General features: G+C 40.4%; 2 protein-coding genes across 2 annotated transcripts in view; both read left to right on the top strand.

Annotated features, from left to right (window-relative positions):
• The window catches only part of Snoo (Sno oncogene), a 94,576-nt gene that overhangs the window by 14,213 nt on the left and 57,800 nt on the right, over positions 1-22,563 (top strand). The gene's annotated exons all lie outside the window — the stretch shown is intronic.
• The window catches only part of LOC118876900 (uncharacterized), a 48,119-nt gene continuing 29,879 nt past the window's right edge, over positions 4,324-22,563 (top strand). The window contains exon 1 of the mRNA XM_070999530.1: positions 4,324-4,615. Coding sequence (XP_070855631.1) covers positions 4,612-4,615 — 4 coding nt within the window. The 5' untranslated portion in view covers positions 4,324-4,611. The remainder of the gene's footprint in view (positions 4,616-22,563) is intronic.

Here is a 22,563-nt window from a genome sequence, read left to right on the forward strand (position 1 = left end):
CGGTTTTGTTTTTCGTTCTTTGGCCATTCGCATTTTCGAGTTAATTACGCCTCGCATTGTTGTCATTCATAAGAGTTCTCGCTGGGACGGCTGAGGACAGATGAGTCAGTCACCTTGCCACCAAAAAGCATATTCCCCATCTTACAGCTGAATCCAATTGGAATCAGTTCACACAGCTCATGCGAATTTCTCTAGAAATTCGTTTGAACGAATTCTTCATTCAGACTGTGGAAATGTGGTGGGCGTGGTCGTCGACGGCGACAAGCGACAAACAAATTTGACTGCCAACACAGCGGGGAAATTTCTACAGATTTGTTGTATCTTTTTCCGAAAATTGAAAAAAAATATTCGGCCGCAAAGTGCAAACAACTTGAATATTTTTTAATTTATGACCATTTTTATTTGTTGCTGCCGGTCTAGGAAATGTTTAGAGAAAAGGGTATCAACGAGGGTATTGGTTATATCACACACAATATAGCACAATACTTGAAAGAGTAATCAAGGCTTTGTTTTGTTACAAACATTTTCTCCAATGTATTACAAATTCATAAATGATTTCACTATTTACACTTTTTAATTTGGGATAATCTTCCTAAATCGAGGGCATCCCTAGGTCAAACCTATCGAAATTTCCAAGTGTCTATACCCTGCCGTCTTTTGGGAATTCGCTTGGCTTGTCAGCGACAATTAGTTGACGTTGCCGTTTTTGTGGTCGTTTAAAAATACACAAGAAAAAATAAATCAAATTTATGCCATGCAAGTATTCCTTATATTTGCTGATGATGTATATATCAATGTTAGGAACATTAGTTCCCCCTCCTAATACCTTATGCCAAATTGCGTATACGCGATGTTATCCCGTGGCTAATCGCCTCTGTAAAGATCTGAAAGATCAAAAGATAATATTGTAATGATGCTGATGAGTCGGTTTCATAGTTTGCTGTTGAATTGAAAAGATTTCCACCTTAGAAAAGAGCGCTGAGCAACACTCAACCACAGAAGCCAACCCCAAGGAAAAAGACAAAAGTGAATTGCGTTGCTCGACAAACAAAGTGCGTAAGGGTCGAAAGACAAAGCAACACCTTGGGTCATACGGTGTTCCATTTGGTACTTATTGGAATATATTGCACAGGGGTTGTTATGAAAAAGTTCTGAGTGCGCGTTTGTGTACTTAAGCTGCCATTATATCATTTTCTAATAGACCGAAGCTCTGTAAAGGGGATAAACGTTACAGTCAATCTTCTTTAAACTGTTTTTCATTAGACACTTAAAAAATCTAACATGGTGCCTTAAATTATTACATATATTTTTTTAAATTTACAAATGTATTACATTTAAAATATATTGTATTCTGATTGTAACAAATGAATTCTTAATATACTAAATGGTCGGCGCTATTATACAATTTTTTACGAGTTAATATTCAAACCTCCATCTGTAACATATGTGCAATAATGCCTCCTTCTTGGAATCCACTGTTCTTTTAGCATCTACAGAAATGCGTAGCTCCTAACCATGTTTCCACCCTTGCCCAATATGGTTTTCCCTCTGCCTTTAGAGTTCATCAACTTTTCTTGTCGCCCCCTCTATCTTTTAATTTATTAGATTTCCCTCTGGCTGGTGGCTGCTATCGTCATAAGATCTGTAAATAGCTACTGCTTTTCCTGCCCCTTTGGAAACAAGGGGTTCCCCAGTTGGGTTATTTAAGCCAATCTGGTTCGATATCTAAGTGTGGAACAAAGGGGGAGGGCGAGCCAGAGCACTGCCTGAAATATCCTTGAAAGGTTAAAGACATTACCAATGCAGGACATCGTCACCATTGTCGTTCTGTTCCTTTCCGACTCGCTCTTCTCCCTACCTTTCGCTCCTTTTCCTTGAACGTTGTTGAACTCGTTTTCCAAGCCATGCGGTCGCTGCCCTGGCCTTTTGTTGCTGCTCCTTCGCCTTCATCCAGCGCATTGTTGTTCTCAAGTTCCTTTCAATGACAATGCGTTTGGGACCCCTTTTGCGCCCTTTGTCCCCCGCCCCTGAGCTTTTTGTCGTCATCAGTACAACGCACTCTGAAAATCCATTTTTCTGCTTGAGGTTATGTGATGCCGGGTTCAAGTCAAAGGAGTGGAGACAAAAAACCGAAGAAAATTAACTTTCACGAATTCAGTCGTTTTTGGACTGTTCTATACTAGTTTCATAAAAACATATTTAATAAATAGTATAAAAATTCGATGTTGAAAGAGGTTATATTACGAATTACTTTGAAATGTATGTACCATACTACAAAGTTAGAATATTTTTAGAAAGTGATAATTCGTGTCGGGTATGAGTAATTAGTTACATTTTTATTTTTTCAAGGCTATAGTCAAGTCCTAACACCTAGTGAAATTCAGAAAGCGAGGAATGCCATTACACATCACGATATGACACCTCATAAAATTCCCAAATCATAAATTCCAAATTTATAGGTTTTCTTTTTCAATAGGCATGGTTTTTTGGACTTATTTACTCATGTGTTCCATTTTTAAAAAATCAACTGAAATACAGAAACATTTGCTGCGCAGATAAGCGTTTTTCTGTATCTCAGTATTTGGCTGACTTTGTATCTGTGAGATACTTGGGCCAACTGTGAATTAGTCGGCACATAGCGACGAGACTTCGTCGACGACGCCTGCGAATTAATGCCGCCGACATAAATTATAAATTAAGACAATTTTAATTAAAACATTCGTTGCGGGGCTTCTCTCATACGAATGTCTTTTTTCAAGACTCTATTCCGCTGTCTACTCTTCCAGACTCTTTGATACGTCTGTAATGCACTGAAAATATACATATTTGGGCTGTTACAATTTATCAGTATAATTTAAATAATAATCACCTCCGGGTTTTTTCCTATTGGCGCTTTTAGCTTATTTATTTTGTAATAAAATAATTGTTTAAACTAATTTTTGCGTTGGTTTTTAAAAATAATATGTATTTTTTGTTTTTTACTTGCGTTTAATTTCCCGTTTTGCTTCGGTTACCATTTAATTCCTAACGATTACTCGTTGTTTTTGTTGCTGTTGACAATTGGCCAAGCGCCAATAATTTTCATACGTTTTATTATACATTTTTATACTGTCATTGCTATAGCTCCATTTGATTAGCACTGTCTATCTGTCTCCCTCTCACTTTGCACACATTTTGCCTTAGTGGCGTTGCTGTTGATTCTTGATTAAAATGTATATTTAAAAATATTAATATATATGTGTACGCCGAGGCGTGCAAAGCTTTAATTATTTGCCCCAGGTCTGGGCTCTCTTTTCAGTTTTCCCTGGGTAATTTGTTTAATTTGCTTGCCAATAATTTCTTTACTTTTTGCTTTGCTTCCTTTTTCATTGAGTTTGTTTGCGATAAGCACGCCGTAGTTCTGTTTTTGCTTTTGTTTTTCCCCTCATGGTTTTTATTTATATTTGGTTTTGTTTTTTCACTGTTCTTAACAAGTTTGTCTGAACTTCGCCTTCTGTCGCCAGCTGAGAATTTACAATTCGTACTCAACTTTGATAACAAAATTGAAGCGCCATATCTACCAAAGCTACTTTGGCTCTCATTTGCTTTTCTGTGATAAGACCACTTTGCTCTCTTTATTCCCCGTCGGCTACTTCAAGTGCTAATATTATAGCTTTCTGAGGGTGTGAGTTTCGTGTGTGCGTTATAGAAAAATACTTTAATCCGAATTTTATTGCCCAGCTCATTGACAAATGCCGACCGCTCGTTGGGGTCAACGCCAAAAGTCATCACTTTCAGTAGGCTTCCCCCTACATATAGGCAGTTTTAATAGGGAATATGGAGGCTTTCGAAGTGATCCGGGGCCTGAAACTCAAATGGGGCGTATTATGATGGTTCCCGACAACGGAACCATTAAAAAGTAATTATGCATGTCTACTTTTGGGCGCGTGTATAGCAGAGGAGACAGAAATGGGTGCGATTGTGCTTACTGGAGTGTGGTCCCTGGGCCAAAGTTCAACTAATGCAATTAAGTGGGCTTTTCAAGGCAGAAGAATTGATGAAAATTAAGGGAAACAGTGTGGAAAGAAGTTAATGGTCGACGGGTATTAAATAATATTTTACGAAGAACTTCTGATTAATACATTTAAATTGGTAGATGAGTATACCATTTTCTGTAGTTTCTTAAACTAGATCAAGATCTTCCAAGGAAGTTATCACTAAGGTGTGTTCCCGTTTGATTCCCATTTCGTTGAACCCATAAGCAAAGTTCGCCAGTGCAAAACACACTCGGTTATAAAGGTCCGGCACCATATTTTGAGCCAGCTACGGCAGGCATTATAATGTTAATTGTTATTCACTTGTTACTCCGCACACATAGAGCATACTGCTATGCAGAACATTACACTAAATCACCTGTATAATTCTCGCATCTTCTTCTTTATTCTCGTTGCAGGTACGTACATACAAGCAACAGGAGTCATTCATCTATGCCACATCGTGTGTGGATTTACTGCCCCTTCTCCGGAGAATTGGGGAGCCGGAGAGAGTCGGTTCTATTGGGGGCCTTTGGCTGTCGTCTTTTGTGTGTGATTTGCACAAAATGACACTCGGCTGGTACATTTCCGGTTCTAAATGCGTAAGTCTAGTCAAATTAAGGCGACCACGGCCAGTGGAAGATAGCAGATAGAAGTCGAGCTAAAGGAGACTTCACCTGCCACAAACACCTGTTTGCCGGGCCCCTGGCAAAATGTTGCAATTAGATAAGCAGAAATTGTTATGTTGACATTGCCGGGGACAAGATAAATGTCTTGGATTAGGCCTAACATTTCCCTCTCTCTTGGGTGGATGCATTAGAATATTTTAATTCAATGTGGCAACATCTTGCCCAGATAGATGTTGCCAGTTAGTACACAGAAAGAAAAGAGATCAAGAAATGAGCTAGAACAAGATAGGGATCAGTCCGAAAATCATTTAGTAAGACTATTAATTGTATTTCATAATGCAAAATCCTTTTAAAGTATTTATTACTGAAATCAACAAACTGTATTACAAATGTAATCTTAATAAGAACTAGGTTTTCTAATTACCTCACATTCGTCTCACAGAAGGTTAAACACTTTAAGCTTTTTAAGCGTAAAATCAATTGGTCGTTACAGTCGTAGGATTATTATACCCGTTACTCGTAGAGTAAAAGGGTATACTAGATTCGTCGGAAAGTATGTAACAGGCAGAAGGAAGCGTTTCCGACCCCATAAAGTATATATATTCTTGATCAGGATCACTAGCCGTGTCGATCTAGCCATGTCCGTCTGTCCGTCTGTCCGTCTGTCCGTCTGTCCGTCTGACCGTCTGTCCGTCTGTCCGTCTGTCCGTCTGTCCGGATGAACGCTGAGATCTCGGAAACTATGAGAGCTAGGCTATTAAAATTTGGCGTACAGATTCCTGAGCTTCTTACGCAGCGCAAGTTTGTTTCAGTAGACTGCCACGCCCACTCTAACGCCCACAAACCGCCCAAAACTGTAACTCCTACACTTTTGATGCTAGACAGAAAATTTTAACTGAAATGTATTGTTCTCATCAATACCTATCGATTGACCTAAAAAAAAGTTTGCCACGCCCACTTAAACGCCCACAAACCGCGAAAACCTGTGACGCCCACAATTTGCATGCTAGATAAAAAATTTTACTGAAATGTATTGGTGTCGTCAATACCTATCGATTGATCCAAAAATAAATTTGCCACGCCCACTCTAACGCCCATAACGCTTAAATCTGTCTACCGCCGGTAGGTGGCGCATTTTAATTTCGCTTTGCTGCTTGCATATCTCCATTTCCCTTTGAGTAACGGGTATCTGATAGTCGAGGTACTCGACTATAGCGTTCTTCCTTGTTTTTAATATTTTGATGGACTCGTGCTTGGCATGGAGTTTATTTTCCATGTGTAGTTACCCCCACCACCTTCCCTGTATCTCTCTGTCGTGTGCCATTATTTGCACTCAAGTGCATCTCTTGGATGTCAAGCTGTAAGAGCGTTTTCCATGTCGGTTCGAGGCGCGTTCGCAATTAGTTTGCAATTGGGCCGTGAGACAAGCTCGGAAAAAGAGCTGCCGCCAGCTCATTAAGTATCTCAGCTCGGACAACAGCAACAAGTACTGCAGCAACACCATGAGCGACCGGAGCAACACCTCGCTAAACGTGAAATACACGAAATGAAATTACAAGTTCCGCTTTTTGGCTATTTCGTTTTGGTCGCTTTTCAGTGTTTTAGTAACCCAAATGTTTGTCTCTCTGCACACACAGACCAGCCCAGTGTGTACGTGAGTATCTGTGTGCTGACTACACCTATGTGTGCGTAGTTTGACCGCCGGCTAGGCACATGTGTCTCAAAGTGCCCCAAAGTGTTGATGATGATGACGCCGTGAATGATGATGATTCGTATATATACGAAAAAGACTTTCAAAACATACAGTCGAACTTACAGTTAGAGAATCCAAAGCAATTTAATTTTTTTTTAGTTTGTTTTCTTTAAGTTATACATATTGAAAGTTTCAAAAACAACGGTTTTATTCATAACAAGATACAAACAAGTTTGTTTGAGATTTTGACGTTATTGACAACTTGTAAATTCATATTTCCAGAAACACTTCCTTTTTGATGATCTTGGAAACAACTAACAATTTAACTATTTAAGGATCATTTTATTACATGTAGAACCACAGCTAGCTTAAGAAACTTTGAAAAAGGGCCACATCCAATTTAAATGTGGGACAAGATCAGGGCTTAGGGATTTCGCCATCGAAACAGAGTGTTAATAAATAAATCGAATTATAGCCGTACCTTGAACCACTGTGCGGTGCTGGGGCATTTGATATTTGGTCAAGCGGGTGTTTGACGGTCTGGGTCTCAGTACCGACCCACCGGACCCACTCTGCCTATGTGGTTGGTCGCCAAAGCTGCGCTTAAATGTTAATAATTTTTATTGCCGCTTGTCGCCGTCTGCCGTCGTCGTCGTTTGTCGTCGAAGTCGTCGTCTGTCGACTCTGCTCGGCTTGAATATGTAGATATGGAGATGGGTGTGGGTATTGGTACGAGCAGGGGCTTGGGCATGGTGTGTAGGTCTGGGCTTGAGACCCGAGTCCGACTCGAAGCCTGAGCGATGATAATGCTAATGGCGTTCGCTGCTGGGTCATTGTCTGGTCATTGGCCGCGGCGAAGCGCTGAAGTTTTGCACACATCAACAGAAGAAGGCGACGCGGAGTTTGGAGTCAGTCAGCGAATTGCGAATTGGTGCACCGGGCGAAACTGAACTATGAGTGGAAGATCAGGCCCTGCAGAGTCCAAGATTATAACAAAGTATATAATTTATTTCACATAAACGTGTTGATCATTCCTATTTGCATCCCAGCTATAGTAGTGTTTTTTTAATATATTACTAATATATTGATTTCTTTTATAAATTATCCATTTTTAATTATCCTATGTTTTTCGTCCTTCAAGAACTATGTTCTAAAAACACTATTCGTCACCATGCCATTCTCCCAGTGTAACATTTTCTATTTCCCTCCTATTTTTATTAAGCCTGTCGCATGTTGAAATTCTGGAATGGCGACACACCTCGCTATATCGAACCCACAAACGAAGCCAAACTATATCCAAAGTTTACATCGCCTGACATTGATTTGGGTTTCCGCGAAATGCATTCTGCGCCATGAGCATTGAGTTAATTAAAATATTTTGCATTTGAACACTGGGAATTACAATTGAAAGTGTCAATCACGGGCAAGAACAAATGCAATTAACAAATCAAAGCCGAGACACGGCGATACAGAATAAAGATACAAAGATACAGATTCGAAATTAGCGTTACAATTTCAAGTCGACTGGCAGCAGCTGCCAAGACGTACAGACAAAGTCCGAGTCATTCATTCGTTCAGTCAGTCAGCTAGTCAGTTAGTCAGTTAGGCAGCCCCTCAAACCATTTCAAATGGCCTTCAAGTCACACAATCACAATCACATCCATCTAATCTACAGTTCCATTCGCGATTCTTTCGATTCAGTTCAATCCGATGCGATGCGATGCGATTCGACTTGACTCGTTGTCTGTTTGTCTCATTGATTTTCTGCAGCAACAACTAACAACAATTTCAAGTTCAGTTCTTCATCAATCAAGTTCTGACAACTAAGCAGCCCCGTAGTATTCAAGCAAATTCACTCTGTATATGCTCTCTATAATCAATTTTCGATTGATTCTGTGCAGATCAAATGAACGGAATGCGAGGGAATTCATCTTATATGGAGAGTAAACTATACCCACTTTCAGCTTTTAGTTCGGTATATCTTTTTGCTTTATAGAGATGCTGCTAAAATGTTATTTTTAGATGCTATTCAACTTATTACGTCGTTACAAAGAGGTAAATAAAAGGGGATCCTACCAACTTGGAGCAAAAAAACTTTGCACCTATTGTTATTTTCAAAAACTCGTTAAAGAGGTGTTTTACCTGACAGCTGTAAAGGCCTTTGGCGTCGACTTAATTATCGATTTCAATAAAACGTAAAAGCTAGTAAAAAAACGTAGTCTAAGATTTAAATGGAAAAACGTTAAGATCGTGGAATTTAAAGTAAGGTGATTTCTACATAACTAAAACTTAAAAAATTATTTATTAAATTTAATCCAATATCAAGGAATTTCAGAAATACTCAGTTCCGTTCTCCAAACTGGTTGATAAAATGTTGTTTGAATACACACACAACCCGAAAATCAATTGGTCATTACTTTCCTATAATATAGACACTAGATTATCAATCAATTTTCATGTCCATGGAATACAAATCACGTATTGGCCATAAATAGTGAACTTTTTTTTCCGTTTTCCTCCCCGACTTGATGAGAGAACCGCGTGCCAGACGTTGGAAAATGTTTGCTAAACTTTCGTAATGCCCACATGTGGAGCGACAGACTCAACAAAGCGGTATTCTGACATCTATAAACATTGGAAGCATCTGCTGAATTGGCCAACTTGTCTGCTCGCCTGCCGAAATGTCTGATCAGAAATTTTTGATTTCTTCCCCAAGCTCTGCTCGCCTTCACCTTTGCGGGTTTCTTGAATCAAAGTGCAAAAATAAACAAAAGATTGTGGATGGGATGTTGGTTTTATCATTTCAAGAGAGGGAACACGGAGAGAAATACGGATAGAAAGAGACTGAGACGACGAGAATGGCTGAATAAATAAAATGCGCACTGACTTTTGGCTTGTTTGCTTTGCTAATTTATTTTCGAATATGATGTAGAGCTTTTAAAATAAACAGCCCACAAAAAAGGAGGAAGGCGGTGAAAAAACTTGGAACAGTCTGCGATGGGCGCGATGACGATTAGCGACGAAAGAGAAACAGTTCGTTTCATTATAGTACAAATTTGTATAAAAGAGTTATTCCAAAATTCAGTAATAATATATGGAAAGCCCTTCAAGACCTTCTTAAATGTCATTTTGGCAGTCCGAAAACATGCATAGCAATGCTTTATCATTATAGTGGTTATAGCAACGATGCCAACTTTAAAAGCTCTCCCACTTTCTCTGTATTTCCTTGGGCTGATTAGATGTGACCGAAAAAATAGCATAATAAATATCACTCATACGACTCGTTGACCGATAACTGGCCAAACCGCAAAACCCAAGGTCGGCGCTAGTTGCTGCCCGGCTTTCGTTGGGTACTTTTCCGATATTAACACCATTGGACCGAAAAGCGTCCCAGGCGCTAACGAAGGCGCTAATGGAAGACACGATTCCCCTGGCCAAAAAGCCAGGCTAAGAGCAAACAAGAGCCACAGAAGCCTTGCCAGACATGAGGCATCCGGCGTGATCAGCTCGTGGGCAGATGTGAGCTGTCAACAAGCGATCCGATCACTGGGGACTCACAGGGGGTGAATGGGGTGAGGGTGGGGAAAGGAGGACGCCTCTGGGCTCTGTGGAGGGGGTTTGCCAACCGAATCTAGAGCCAACCGAAGAGAAATGGATAGACAGACAGATTGTCACACGCGGCTCTTCGGTTGCAGGGCAAGTATTTGAAGACAGTGGGTTCAACGGGTGGAATAGTAAGCTTATGGGTTGGAATTCAATTGATGCGTTGAGCATTATGTTTAAGAAAATTGGGTGAATCTACCTTGTCCTGGATTGTCGGTATCCAGTTTAAATACTTTTTTTTATAAATCGCAAGTTACAATGATTTTTTTCGTTTTAATAATGACAATCATTTTGTAATATTTGATTTCTTTAGTGTGGTTTCTATTTTTTTGTATGAGAGACCAGACTGCTATTACGAGATTGAATTAAAAATTGCCTTCATAGGAACTAGTAAAATCTACATGAATATCTAACCTTTAAAAATTAATTTCAACAATATTGTTGTTCACTTTATATTGGAAGTTATCTCTAAAGTCAACCTTTGTACCAATTATAGTGCTAATTAATACCAGTGTTCATATAGAATATATTCTTGGCACATATTTTCTGCACTTTGTTAAAGCTATTCAAACCACAGTACAAACCCCTGGGAAGGTCTTAACGAAGTGCGACAATCAATCAGCAGTACGTAGTGATGGCAACAACAACAACGGCGAAGACGTCGGTCAGCAGGTCAAGCCCGGTAGGTGGCGCTATTGGTGTTGCTGGCTATTTGCTGCAATACATATATTGTTGTTGTTGCTCCCGTCGCCGTCGCCTCTGTTTGTCTAGACTTTGTTTTGACTTTATGCTATATATGCTAATTGATGTCAGCAACTTGTTTTGCCATTGCAATTCCCATTGTGATTGCGTCGGTTGTTGTTGGCTTGTCTAATTCGAAAATTGCATTGGCCTCCACAGGCAGTTTTCTTTGCCCCCTAGGCCACCCCCTTACATTTTTTGTTCTGTTTCACAGATTGAAATTTCACAGTTGGTTTAGTTTTTTCCTTAATATTTAATTTTTTTGTTTTCTGGACCCACGCACACTCGTTTTTCCAACTAGCCTAACTGTAAACACGAGACGCGTCGCAATGTCTGCGGCTGCGGTGGAAAATGTGGGGATGCCGGGGAAAATGGGGCGGGAAATGTGGGAAGGGGCGGCCTCCAGGCGGGGGCGTGCCAACGAACTCGCCACCGAGTGGAAACTGCCCCTCGACATGAATATGAAACGTATGTAAAACGAAGGGAAACGCATTTCAATTTGCAAAGCGCAGCAGAAAAAATATTGCAAAGGGGACCAGGCTTTGCTGTACAGTTTAAAAAAATGTCACAAACAACCAAGAGATGGTCAATAGGCCACCAAAACTAAATATAAAATATAAACTATCAGCAAATAACTCTGTAATATTATCAGTGTATTCAGTAACTCTATATATTTTATAACACTCTGATTACTTTCAGTTAGTTGACTAAGTTTAGAAAACTGTGACGGCGCATAAAGCAATGTTTTATAACATTATAATATCGATCAAGTATTTTTCCTGAGTGCAACTCTGTGGGGCTGCTGCTCACTTTTGGGGTTAGGAAACGCGGGTCTGTCGTAGCATCGCCTTGTCAAATATTTTTCCCTTGTTTTATTTATTTGTTCAAAGCTTCCCCTTTCCCCCTTGTCACCCTGCTCCGAAACCCTGCACTTAGTCGGCAATAAAGCTTTTGAGGGGGAAATTAATTGGCAATGTTGCTGCAGATGCAACACCAAGAGCAGCAGCAACATCGCTGCATCAGCAACATCTCATTGTCATTAGGGTGTTAAAAGGCGTCTGCATTATCATTAGTTGTGGCCCAGCTGCTGGTGGGCGTGGCGCAAGTTTTCCAACATTTTTCATTATTTAACGTGGCTGTAAGTTGCGTTTCCCTTAGTTTATTTTCATTTCTTTCTGAGGGCATCACTCCGCTCTTTCTATCCCCCGGCAATCTCTTGCCGTCTCCCTCCTTCGAATCGCTCTCTCTCTATCTGTGCAAAAATTCCCTGGGGCGCTTTTCTTATTTATTTGCGTTATTTATTTCTTGGCGCTGCTTTCGCTTTTGGCAGCGCCAGACGTTGCTGCCGTTGTTTGCATTTGTGACAAAAATAAATGCGCTTGCATTAATTTGCCGTCTGCAAATTGCCACCGGCCACACAGTTTTCCCCTCAGCTAGCTGCAATTGCACAAATTCAAACGAAATGTAAATGTTTGACAACGAACTTTTCCCCCACGATGTTTGCTCTGGTTCTGTGCTCTGTGCCCTGTGTTCTGAGTTCTGAGTCAGCGCCAAAGCCGGCAAAATTCGAATCGAGCAATACTCAAAGGGCGAACAGAAAGAAAACCACTTACTTTGTCCCTTTTCGGCCCGGAAAAGTGCGGACCAAAGGCTCAAAGGTGTCAGCCAAGCAAACAAATCCCTGCATTAGGGCACAAAGACGAAAAGTCAGCGGTTGCAAGTGCAACTGCTGATGATGATGGTGTGCAAACATGTGTTAAGCCAAAGCAACAAACCGACAAAGCAATCAAACAAACATTTCCCAGCCATCCGAACAATAGATAAAGGCAGATCATAGAGAGTCATTAGAGTCATCACCTAGCCATAATTATTGGCATAATTACGGATGGCAGAAGAAGTGCGTAAGAAAGACACGCGGAAAAAGTCTATAATAACATTGTCGTTAGGTTAGTTGGGGGTAATCAGTGTGTGCTTATCGGCCTTATAGGGCCTGCTGTTGGTATCCTATGGCCGGGGAGACAGTGATCACCATGACCAGACACGAAATGGATTTCTAATGAGACTGAAGGGGGACCGACTGCTACCTGTGTGTTCTGCAGCCCAAGGGGAGGATAAGAATAGGAACGCGAAGCCTCGAGTGTATATGGATAAGGTGGGAATGCAAAAAAGGAACTACAGAAGGGCAAGGGACGCCCATAAAAGCCCAATGATATGTGTGTAGATAGTGGTCGATGAACAAATATTTACTTAGAAATCAGGTGTGTATTTATAAGTTATATAAAGGCTACACTTGTTAAATTATAAATAGTTAGCGATAGAGCCTCAATAATAATATTGATAATATGTAAATTTAATGGGGCTGAATCGATGATATATGTGTACTACTTGAAGTAATATATATATTAATAAAGTCTAAGCAATAGGAAGAGTGCAATTATAACTCGTTTGAATGCTCAATTCCATTCGTCTTTAAATTTGTGTATGCATTTTAAGTATCTAAACCTTTAAGCCAAACATGTGTCCAATAAAATTGTATTCTCTGAATCTATAAATATTTTGAAACTTTTTCGATCCATCGTCTTCTTTCGATTTCACTCTGACTGATTGTGGTGACTCTGCTGAATTTCTGAATTATTGATGATTTCGATTTCCGATGCAGTTACTCAGACTGATTTCCATTCAATACATCGGAGATATTTCCTTTATTTTTACGAGACTTCGTTTCGGTTTGTCGAATTTAATTTTATTTTCTTTTTTTTTGCGGACCGGGACTTGTTGCAGTTTTTGTTGCGTATACGCCGTGAGTGTCACAGAAAATTTATGACATTTTCAAGAGCTGTATGCAAAACTGTGGAAATTGTTTCGTGGGCACGGAAGATAGAGGAGAGGTAGCAAAAAAATTAAATAAAAGAGGAAAATGTGTATATATTTTGCCTGCAAGGCTGAAATTCCGCTGCCATCAACGAGAGCCGTCAACACCTGCAGTGTTTTGTAGCCTGCAGCCATGACGACCACGCCCACAATCCAGGCTGCCGCCGCCTCCCCCTTTTCCGCTGGGCCGCTGCTCCAATTTGTTGTGCGCTTGACAAAATGCATGGCCAAACAGCCGGCGAACCAGCAACTTGCAACTGCAGCAACATCGGCAACATCAGCAATAGCAGCCACAGCAGCGGTCCAATGCATGCGTTTGAAATTAAAACTGAAGTTTTGCACGCTACATTTAAAGCAGCAAACGGAAAATGCAACAGCGGCAACAGCAGCAGCAGCAGCAACAGCAAAGCGGCAACGAGAAGCCAACTGCAACAATGTGAAAATGCAAACTGCGATCATAAAAATTGTGGCCCAACTGCAACCGCAGCCAAAACGGGACGTGGACGTGGACTTGGACATGCTCGTTGCTGTGGATTTGGCTGGAGGAATGCATCCAGTGCACAGTGAAAAATCAGGCTAAGGAAAGAGAATACGAGGCTAACTTTATTTCCATTGCTAGGGCGCCAGTTCCAACTTTATTATATAATAATACATAAAATTAGCATCAAAATCTTATGTTTCACAGTTTGTGTTAAGAATTTGAAATCTAATATTGATCCTGATTTGTTAAATAGATTTTAGAAATATATATTTTCATTTTATTAATCAAAAGTTTAGTGCTTTGCCTTTACTTTAAGTTACCTTATTAAATGTTGTTGGAATAATATAAAAAGAACATTTTATTACTGTGCAATTCACTTGATTACAATTTCGGCGATTTCTAATGCCAATCTGGAGCAGTTTAAAAGTTGTGCCTTAATTTCTAGTACGATTTCGAGATGTTCCTATGTAGAAAAGTTCCACTTTAATAGTCATTCAATTTTCTCCCTGTGCAAAGGAAAGGGAGGGGCTGGGGAGCAGCTCGCAACTCATGTGGAATTGATGTGTGGCATGACTCGTCTGTCTGTCTGTCAGTCAGCCGCTGGCGGAGGGAAATGCAGGGGAAAGTTGGAAAAGAGGTGCACATTGTTTTTGCCGTTTTGTTTGAACTTTGTTTTTCAATGTTGCACAGCGCAGCGATGCAGCCATTTCCGTGCCTCACCCCCGCTCTATTAGTTAATTTGCAATTAAAAGCTAAACACGTTTTGGTGGCATCCAAATGACTTTTGGGCCCACCCACGTTGCCGGAGGCGTTTTGATAATCGTCGCTTCGATGCCTGTGTATCTGTGTGCCCGTCTTCTCGGCTGCCTTTCGATGTGTGCGTCTGGGCCAAGTCGAAGATACAGCCAACGGCCAAGGCCAACAACACGTGCTGCTTGAATATGCCAGGCCAAGGGAGCTTGGGGATGGAATCGTGAAAAATATATACAAAATCAAACTCGCCTGGTAAAGTTTTTAAGTTACTTAAATTAACCTCCTTTATCTTAATTCCTGTTAATTTAACATACACGTTCCTACACTTCTTTGGACAGGGAAATACAAACTAAACCTTTTATTTTTTACGAATCCTTCCTACTTTTCCATTGTATTTGGATGCTCCTGAGTAAAAGAACCATATAGTTTTTATTTATTTATATTTTAGCCCATATTTAATTTTTGCAGTGTTTTGCTGAAGTAAACTCTCAATATATCCCAGAAAATAGTGAAGCTTGAACATTTTATCAAGTACGTAAATTTCAGCTAGCCTATGGCATTAGTATTTGTACTATGTAAGAAATTCTTTTTTTAGTTCTGTTTGCTATAAATCATTTCTTTAAACTTTAACTTTTCAATTACTATCGATTATTATTAAGTATCCGTAGCTTTGACTAGTCGCGAATCCAGCGAGTATAGAAAATGGGGATATTTCATCTCCCAAATGAACATTTAAAAACCTTATTCCTCCAATTAGAGAAGTAACCTCCTCCCACCAAATATAAAAGTTCTTATCCCAAAATTATGTTACAGCTCCGCCCCCGGCTCTAAGCAGTAGGCATTGGGTATAGTTTTAAGATTCTTAATTTTACACTAAGAAAATTGAACTGCATAGACATTTCCATCTACCGACTATAGATCTTTAATTTTTATGTGGAACTTGAACCGCTGGTTTTCTGGGAAATTGGTGTTCTGAGTTCGTTGGACAAACTAAAAAACGAATGGGGTTTTTTAGGAAAGTTTATAAAAAACCTCTTGCGAATACCATAAAAAAAATGTACATTTTTATTCTATTCAGCTTCCACTGAGGATCGAGTTAAGAAATTTAGACTGTTATTCAATTTCAAGTTCAAGAAACTGTGTTATGAATAGTATCTTTTATAGGGTTTTTACTAAGCAAACGTTTTCACAAGTCCTAACATGTTATATGGGGCTGTTAATTCACAAACTTTTTACACACCTCTTTTAATTTAAAATCGATCATAAAATTGCAACGTACCTTTCTACACTTTCAACATTTTCACGACTCACGCTCCCATCTCTGGGGACTTCCCCTCCACCTTCCATCCAATCTCTTTTATTTGGATCCCTGCTGCATGTGTGCATTGGCATTTGCATTGCTCGCGTGGAGTTTGCCCGTCGCCAAAGTCGCCGTAGTCGCAGTCGCAGTCGAAGTCGAAGTCGTCTGCTGTATTGCTATATCGCTGATTATCCGGCTCCCAATGCCATTACCCATTACCCATTGTTGTGTTTGTTGCCGCTTGCTGCTATTGAACCGAGCGATTTGTCTTCTACTCGGCCAGGGGCGGGGATCGGAGTGGAGGGGTGCAAATGTCATGCGACAGAATGGAAATCGAAGCAGGCGAGCCGAAACGTGAGCTGGCAATTAAGCAAGCCGGGCCAGCGAGTTGCGGGCCAAACTTAGATTTGCCACAGTAAAAATGCCAATCCAAGACGGTCGGACTGCCCGGCCATCCATCCATATTCCAAGTCCTGCTGACGGATCAACGAGCGACTGGTGCACATGTCAGGTCCGCTAAACTTTGGACTCGAGTCTGAATTCAAATGGTCTGGGAGTATGGCCATATAAGTTCAGGGGAGATCAAGCACTGAGAAAAAAGTATTGCTTATAGCTTAACATGTAAATTATAACACCTAGTATTACTGTTTTTATCCTTAATAATAACATTGCCTAGATGTAAATAGTTTTTAATAATTGCCTGCTTTTATAAGTTCTGATAATCAATAATCTTCAGTAAAGGAATTCCAATAGCCCCCTCCATCGGATGATTCGATTTTCCACCATATGCAGCAATTGTGTGACGAATGCGGCACCAATTGAGTGAGCGGGAAGGCTGCTGTTTTCCATCTAACCATTTTCCCAGCGGTTTACCATTTCCGGGACAACAGGGGAGACTTAAGCTAAGCCGCGGAAAATGCGCGCGAAAATTGTGTGAGAGTTTCCAAGAACCTGGAATAAATGAATGACTGAATGAGTGATGGCCAAATGAATGAATGATGGTCATCATCTTGTGGTTTGTTTTGTCTGCGGCTTCGACTGTGTCCCTCTCTCTCTCTCTCTCATCTGTCCGATTTTAATCATTTAATTAAAAAGTCTGATTTTTAATTAGTTCAGCAGAAAGTTGCCAATGGGAGGGGCTAGGAAATAGTTGCCTTGCTCACGCAATTTGTAAATTTTCTTTTATTAGCAAAGCCGGCGGGGGAAAATATCATCGGAGTTTAAAAAGCAGGAGTCCAGACATAAATATGATTTACACGCAATGAAAGCGATGTACGGCTGAAAGATACCGATTTCGTATAGAGATACATGTGTGCATATATTAAGGCCCACATAAAGATGCAGATATGGATCTCTATGCAATTACAACTCGTTTTATTGTGCGAATTGTGCGGCCAAATTACATCAATAAACAATTGCAGTTAAAATTGCCGCCGCGCAGCGATGCGCAGTCCGCCTCAAAATACCACGCCAATCCCTAAATCAAAAACATCAGCAATTGCCTGTTAATTTCCAGGTTGGCTGAAGGTTAAAATATAACAGGTTTAAATATCACGATAACAGTTGAAAGTAATTAAACTTAGGTACAGCCGTTTATTGGATATTTTGATGTTTCAGGAGGCTTAAATCAGTGACAGACAGCAGTATCGGTGTTACCAACTGCGAGGCTGGCTTAGTTTCATCCAAACATTTCACAGAGAATGCCCTCCGCTTCCTCAGGCAACGAATTTCCCCTTGTCCATGGGTGCCAACCAACCTGGTCCTTGTGCATTTTTCATGTTCGCCAGCCAGGATAATTTGCATTCCTCTCCTGCCGTCTTGCTTTGTCTCCTTTGCCTGTCTGCCATGTCAACGTATCCTCTCCGCCTGCCTGGGTTTCCCTTTTCGTTTTCCGGCCACCCCCTCTGTGCCATTTGCATGATAACGTGTTTATAATTTTGACCCAGTTTGCGGAGACGCCATCCGTACACCCCGGCTTTATAGTTGGAAAGTGTTCTGTGTGCGCCAGTGGGTGGAACACGAGTTGTGGGTGGCACGAGCCCAGCTATTGCAACCCCATCACTTTTCCCCCTTCAGTAGTTGCATTTATCTTTTTCGGGTGCTGTGGCAGGCACATCCCTGATGCTGATGTCCTTAATTGCTGCGGGCTGCAGTGGCTGCGGCTGACACAAATACACTGGCCTGCTAGGGAGAACTTTGCCAGGTTCAATACGGTGCAACTCAGACAAAATAGGTAGGAAACTACATCAGGAGAGTAAACTGGTGCAACTTACTTTGCCATATCGAGCATTAAAATGGGAATCTTTGTCCAAAGAAATCCTTTGTACATTGATGTACATTTCAAAGGCAAACACGACCTACATTTTAATCAAATTTAAATATATCTAATCCATTATCTTCGTTCTGCTTATATTTATGGCAATCTGACCTCAGGATTTCCCCCTGCGTATTTGTATTTTTAGCGCCTCTATTGCTCTTTTCATTTGATTCGGCCACTAATTAATATTTCATTTGCTGCTCTATGCACTTCCCCCTAAACAAATAAACTCAAGATGAGCGTCGGCCAAAGCTACAAATTTGCTTCGCCCCGCTTTTCCTTGCCGTTTCTGCAATTTCTGCCCATTAATTGGAAGAAACGGTTTTGTTGTTCTATTTCGTTTGCTTCTGCAGCTATTTTTCACAAATTTTTCATTAGACGCTTGTTTGTTGTTGCTGCCCCCTATTTTGTTGTTGTTTTCGGGGTTTTTCACAATTTGCGCTGTGCCAGTTGATGTGGACCGAACCTTGAGCCATGATTTGTGAAAAGGCAAACAAGGGACGACGAATGCTGCGCTGATGATGATTACGATGAAGAAAATTATGATGAGCTAGACAATAATGTCAGCGGACTGTGGATTCGTTTGAATAAATCACCCAGAGTAATTGGATTTTGGGGCGAATTTCTTAGAAAGGATGCCATAAAAAATGCAAGTTTCGAGGTAAAATTTGTCACTTCAAGACAATTTCAGTCCATAAAAATACAAAGCCCTTAAGCTAAAGACAAACAATCAAATTTTTTCAACACGTATTTTTAAATTCCTGAACAAATTTTTTATTTTTTTCAGCTACTACGTACAATTATTTTTAATTTTTTAAAATTTGTAAAGAATATTTATATTTTACAAAATATTTTTCCAAAAAAAAATGTATTCATTTTTGTCAAAAAAATAGTACAAATTATTTTAACAAGATATGATCTTTTACATTAATATACTACATACTGCTTAGAAAGATACGGCTTAATTTATTTGTATTTTCAATAGAGCTCGCCAAAAACCCTTATTTGATTTTTTCGGAGAAGTGAATAACCCAGGTATGAAATTTAAAACAAAATGGCCTCTTTATTATGTATTGTTATTAATGATATTATTAGAATTATTTTTCGCCTAACTTAAGAGTTGTTTTGCACAAATTGTTAATTTACTAGAAGAGTAACACAATTCTAAAATAGCATTTCGATATAATCACCCTTAAAGTTTTTTAACCGCTATAAGTCTCATAGCAATGATCCACCGAACTGTTTTTTAAAGATAAAATGACTTAATTTTTAAACAACAGAGAAAGTTACATAAAAAGTCTTGCATGCCACTATTTTAGTAAGTGAGCGATGTGTATGAATGGTTCTGTTTTATGATAACATCATTTTTTAGCTTTGGGTGATGCCACTACTCATGATTGGTCAGCCCTATTTCATGGTAATATATGCTTTTCCTGGGTGCTTACTTAACGCTGGTCAATTAGGGGGAAACTTAGAAATTTAGTGCACTCCCGTTCCTTTAAAGCCTCCGCTCATGCCCCTTCCCTCCGACCTCCCCCCACAAATCCCCAGAGAAACCGCCGCAACATCCCGCGGTCTCATTACAATAAATTATGCAAACAAGCGACAGCAACTCCGACTCCATCGCCATCCCCACCTCCGTCCAAAGACCAACGACCACGAGGCGAAGACGACGACAATGTCTACCCGACATCGGCGACCTCTTGCACGACGAGGCTGTAATTAAAAGCCATTTCGAGGAGCAGACTTGTCTTTGATGTAGCCTGAGTGGGTTTCCTTCCTTCTTTCGAGCCCCCCCCCCCACAACTTTCCATGTCCCCAGACCGCAACCACAACCCCCTGACACCAAACCCCAACTGTCCCGCTCCCCAAACCGCTGGCCTGTGGGAGCAAATGTTGTCCATAATTAGCACAGTTTTGCATTAGGCAGAGGAAAGGAGAGCAGCGACAAACTTACACCTGTCTCAGGTGTGCACTGGACAAAATTGGAAGCCAGAAAGGCACGGAATTTTGTATTTAAATTCACTTAAATTAAATATTTACCCAGTAAAAGATTTAGAAAATGTTTAACAGCGTGATTGATGAAAAGTCCCTGCTGATATCTAATTAAATGGATGGTACACTGTATCGGTTTGTGATAAATTGTTGGAATTAAATTGAAATTCTCTTGTGTAATAGGTGTTTTTCCGCCAAGTAGATCATAGTTTTTCCTTCCAGTTGACACTTTTATTATTTATTTAATTTTTACTTTAGAAAGAATGTTTTCCGTGTTATTTTTCCGTACGCTCGCCTTGCCCGGAGTTTCTTTTGCGGTTTATCCTTTCTTTTTCCCCGCACTACCACGTCCATGTGATTTATTGTCAGAACTCCTTCAGGTGCAACCCGAGTGGCTTTTCTTCCTTGTTGTGTTTGCTCGCTTACGTAAAATATCGTGTTGGCACCTTCCTCTCTCCATATTTTTTTTAGCTGGCTGATAGTAAATCAAAACTGTATTTTAATGGCGATTAAGATGTCCTGGCTGGGATTTTGTTTCCTCGTTGTTGTGCGGCAATTAGCTGTGGCCACCAACCACGAGTGACTAATGCCGCCAGAAGAGTCTGATCTCCTTTTTGCACTTTTTCCCCTCCGCATTTTTGCTGGCGGCCTCAGGCGACACGCAATAAATTAGCGTAAATTTACAACATTTGCTAAATTAAAAATGGCAACCCGATGGAGGCAGCGGCGGGGTCGGAGGGGGCGACAAATGATAATGATGATGGTCGTATAAATAAAACAGCATTAGAGGGATGGCGAAGGGATGGGGATATTCTCCCTCAAGATCTGGCGACTTTTGCAACTGTTTGCTCGTTTATCGTTCGCTGTCAGTCAGCTCAAAGGGGGCAATTAACGCTCCCCACAACAACAAGAGCCATAGCCGTGGCTGCAGGGGGAAAAGCGGGGAAATCGGGCGACGGAATAGGGGAGTATATAGACAAAAAGCGGGGATATCGGCGACATATTGGCGACGCCATTTTGACGCCGTCCGTCCGTTTGTTCGTTTTTCGCACGCAAAAGGACAACATCGCCTGTCTGCCCGTCCCTCTCAGACACTCAATTGCCGTCTCTGTCTGGCGACAAACAGAACACACTAAACTGACGCCGCCGCTAAGAACCCCCTTCTTTCGCCGCCCCTTTCGTCTAATGTTTTCGTACTTTGTGGTACTCTAGTTTCGATATAACTCAAGCTGTTTCAAGCAGTTTAACTTAATTCTTCAGACAAAAAATTGTTTTTAAGTAAATGATAAGATTATAGATGCAAGAAATAGTACTGAGTACGAGTAAAAGTTTCAATTATTAACCTCCACCTCTACAAAATAAAGAGTGGTTCCTCATATATAGACTAATATTGCCTGCTTCAAGATGCCAAGAGTATTTTATATTCGCTATTCCTATGATTAGCTTGACATTTTTATTCTTTCTGCTGTTTCCACTGAATTTATTGTGTTAATTTATTGGGTGCCGTGGCCTAAAGCCTGTGATGGGTACGATTTGCATATTATTGCAACATTTGAAACAATTTACGCGACGGCCCATAAACCCCACTGTTTCTGAAAATGCACCTTTCACAATTTGGCCGCAACTAAAAGTTCAAATGAGGGACAAAATAAGAATAAAAGAATTAGTGAGTCACCCAAAAATAATACGTACTTTTTATGCTTCGTCTATTGAGAGAACCTAACATTCGATCATGTATAATTAGGACCCTATTCTTACTTTTGATTTGGCAGCCGCACACGAATTTCATTTTGCATTTATTTTTAATTTTGCATTATGCGCTCGGCAGAAAATGTGGAAAAATGGCATAGGGCTAAATAGTACTGGCCTGCTTACAAGCACTTGGCCAAAAACACTTTTAGAAAAATCAACGCCACCGGCTAAGAGCCGAAAAGAAAACAGGGAAAAGCGCCAGCGAAAATAAAGGGAAAAATTGCATTGAAATTGAAAATAATTGCCACGAGTCTGGCAAAGAATTTTTCCTCGCAAACACGGGGGTTGGGAAAAAGGGTGTTTTGGCTGCTGGCTGAGGCATGCAGTGCAACATAAATCTTTGGCAAAAGGAAAAAGATCGAGAAATAGAACGCTGCAAAGTGCAAATCCCCGGCAGGAGGGAAGAATCGGGAAA

This window comes from Drosophila suzukii, chromosome 2L, assembly GCF_043229965.1.
Source record: "Drosophila suzukii chromosome 2L, CBGP_Dsuzu_IsoJpt1.0, whole genome shotgun sequence".
In the NCBI taxonomy this organism is placed as follows: Eukaryota; Metazoa; Arthropoda; class Insecta; order Diptera; family Drosophilidae; genus Drosophila; species Drosophila suzukii.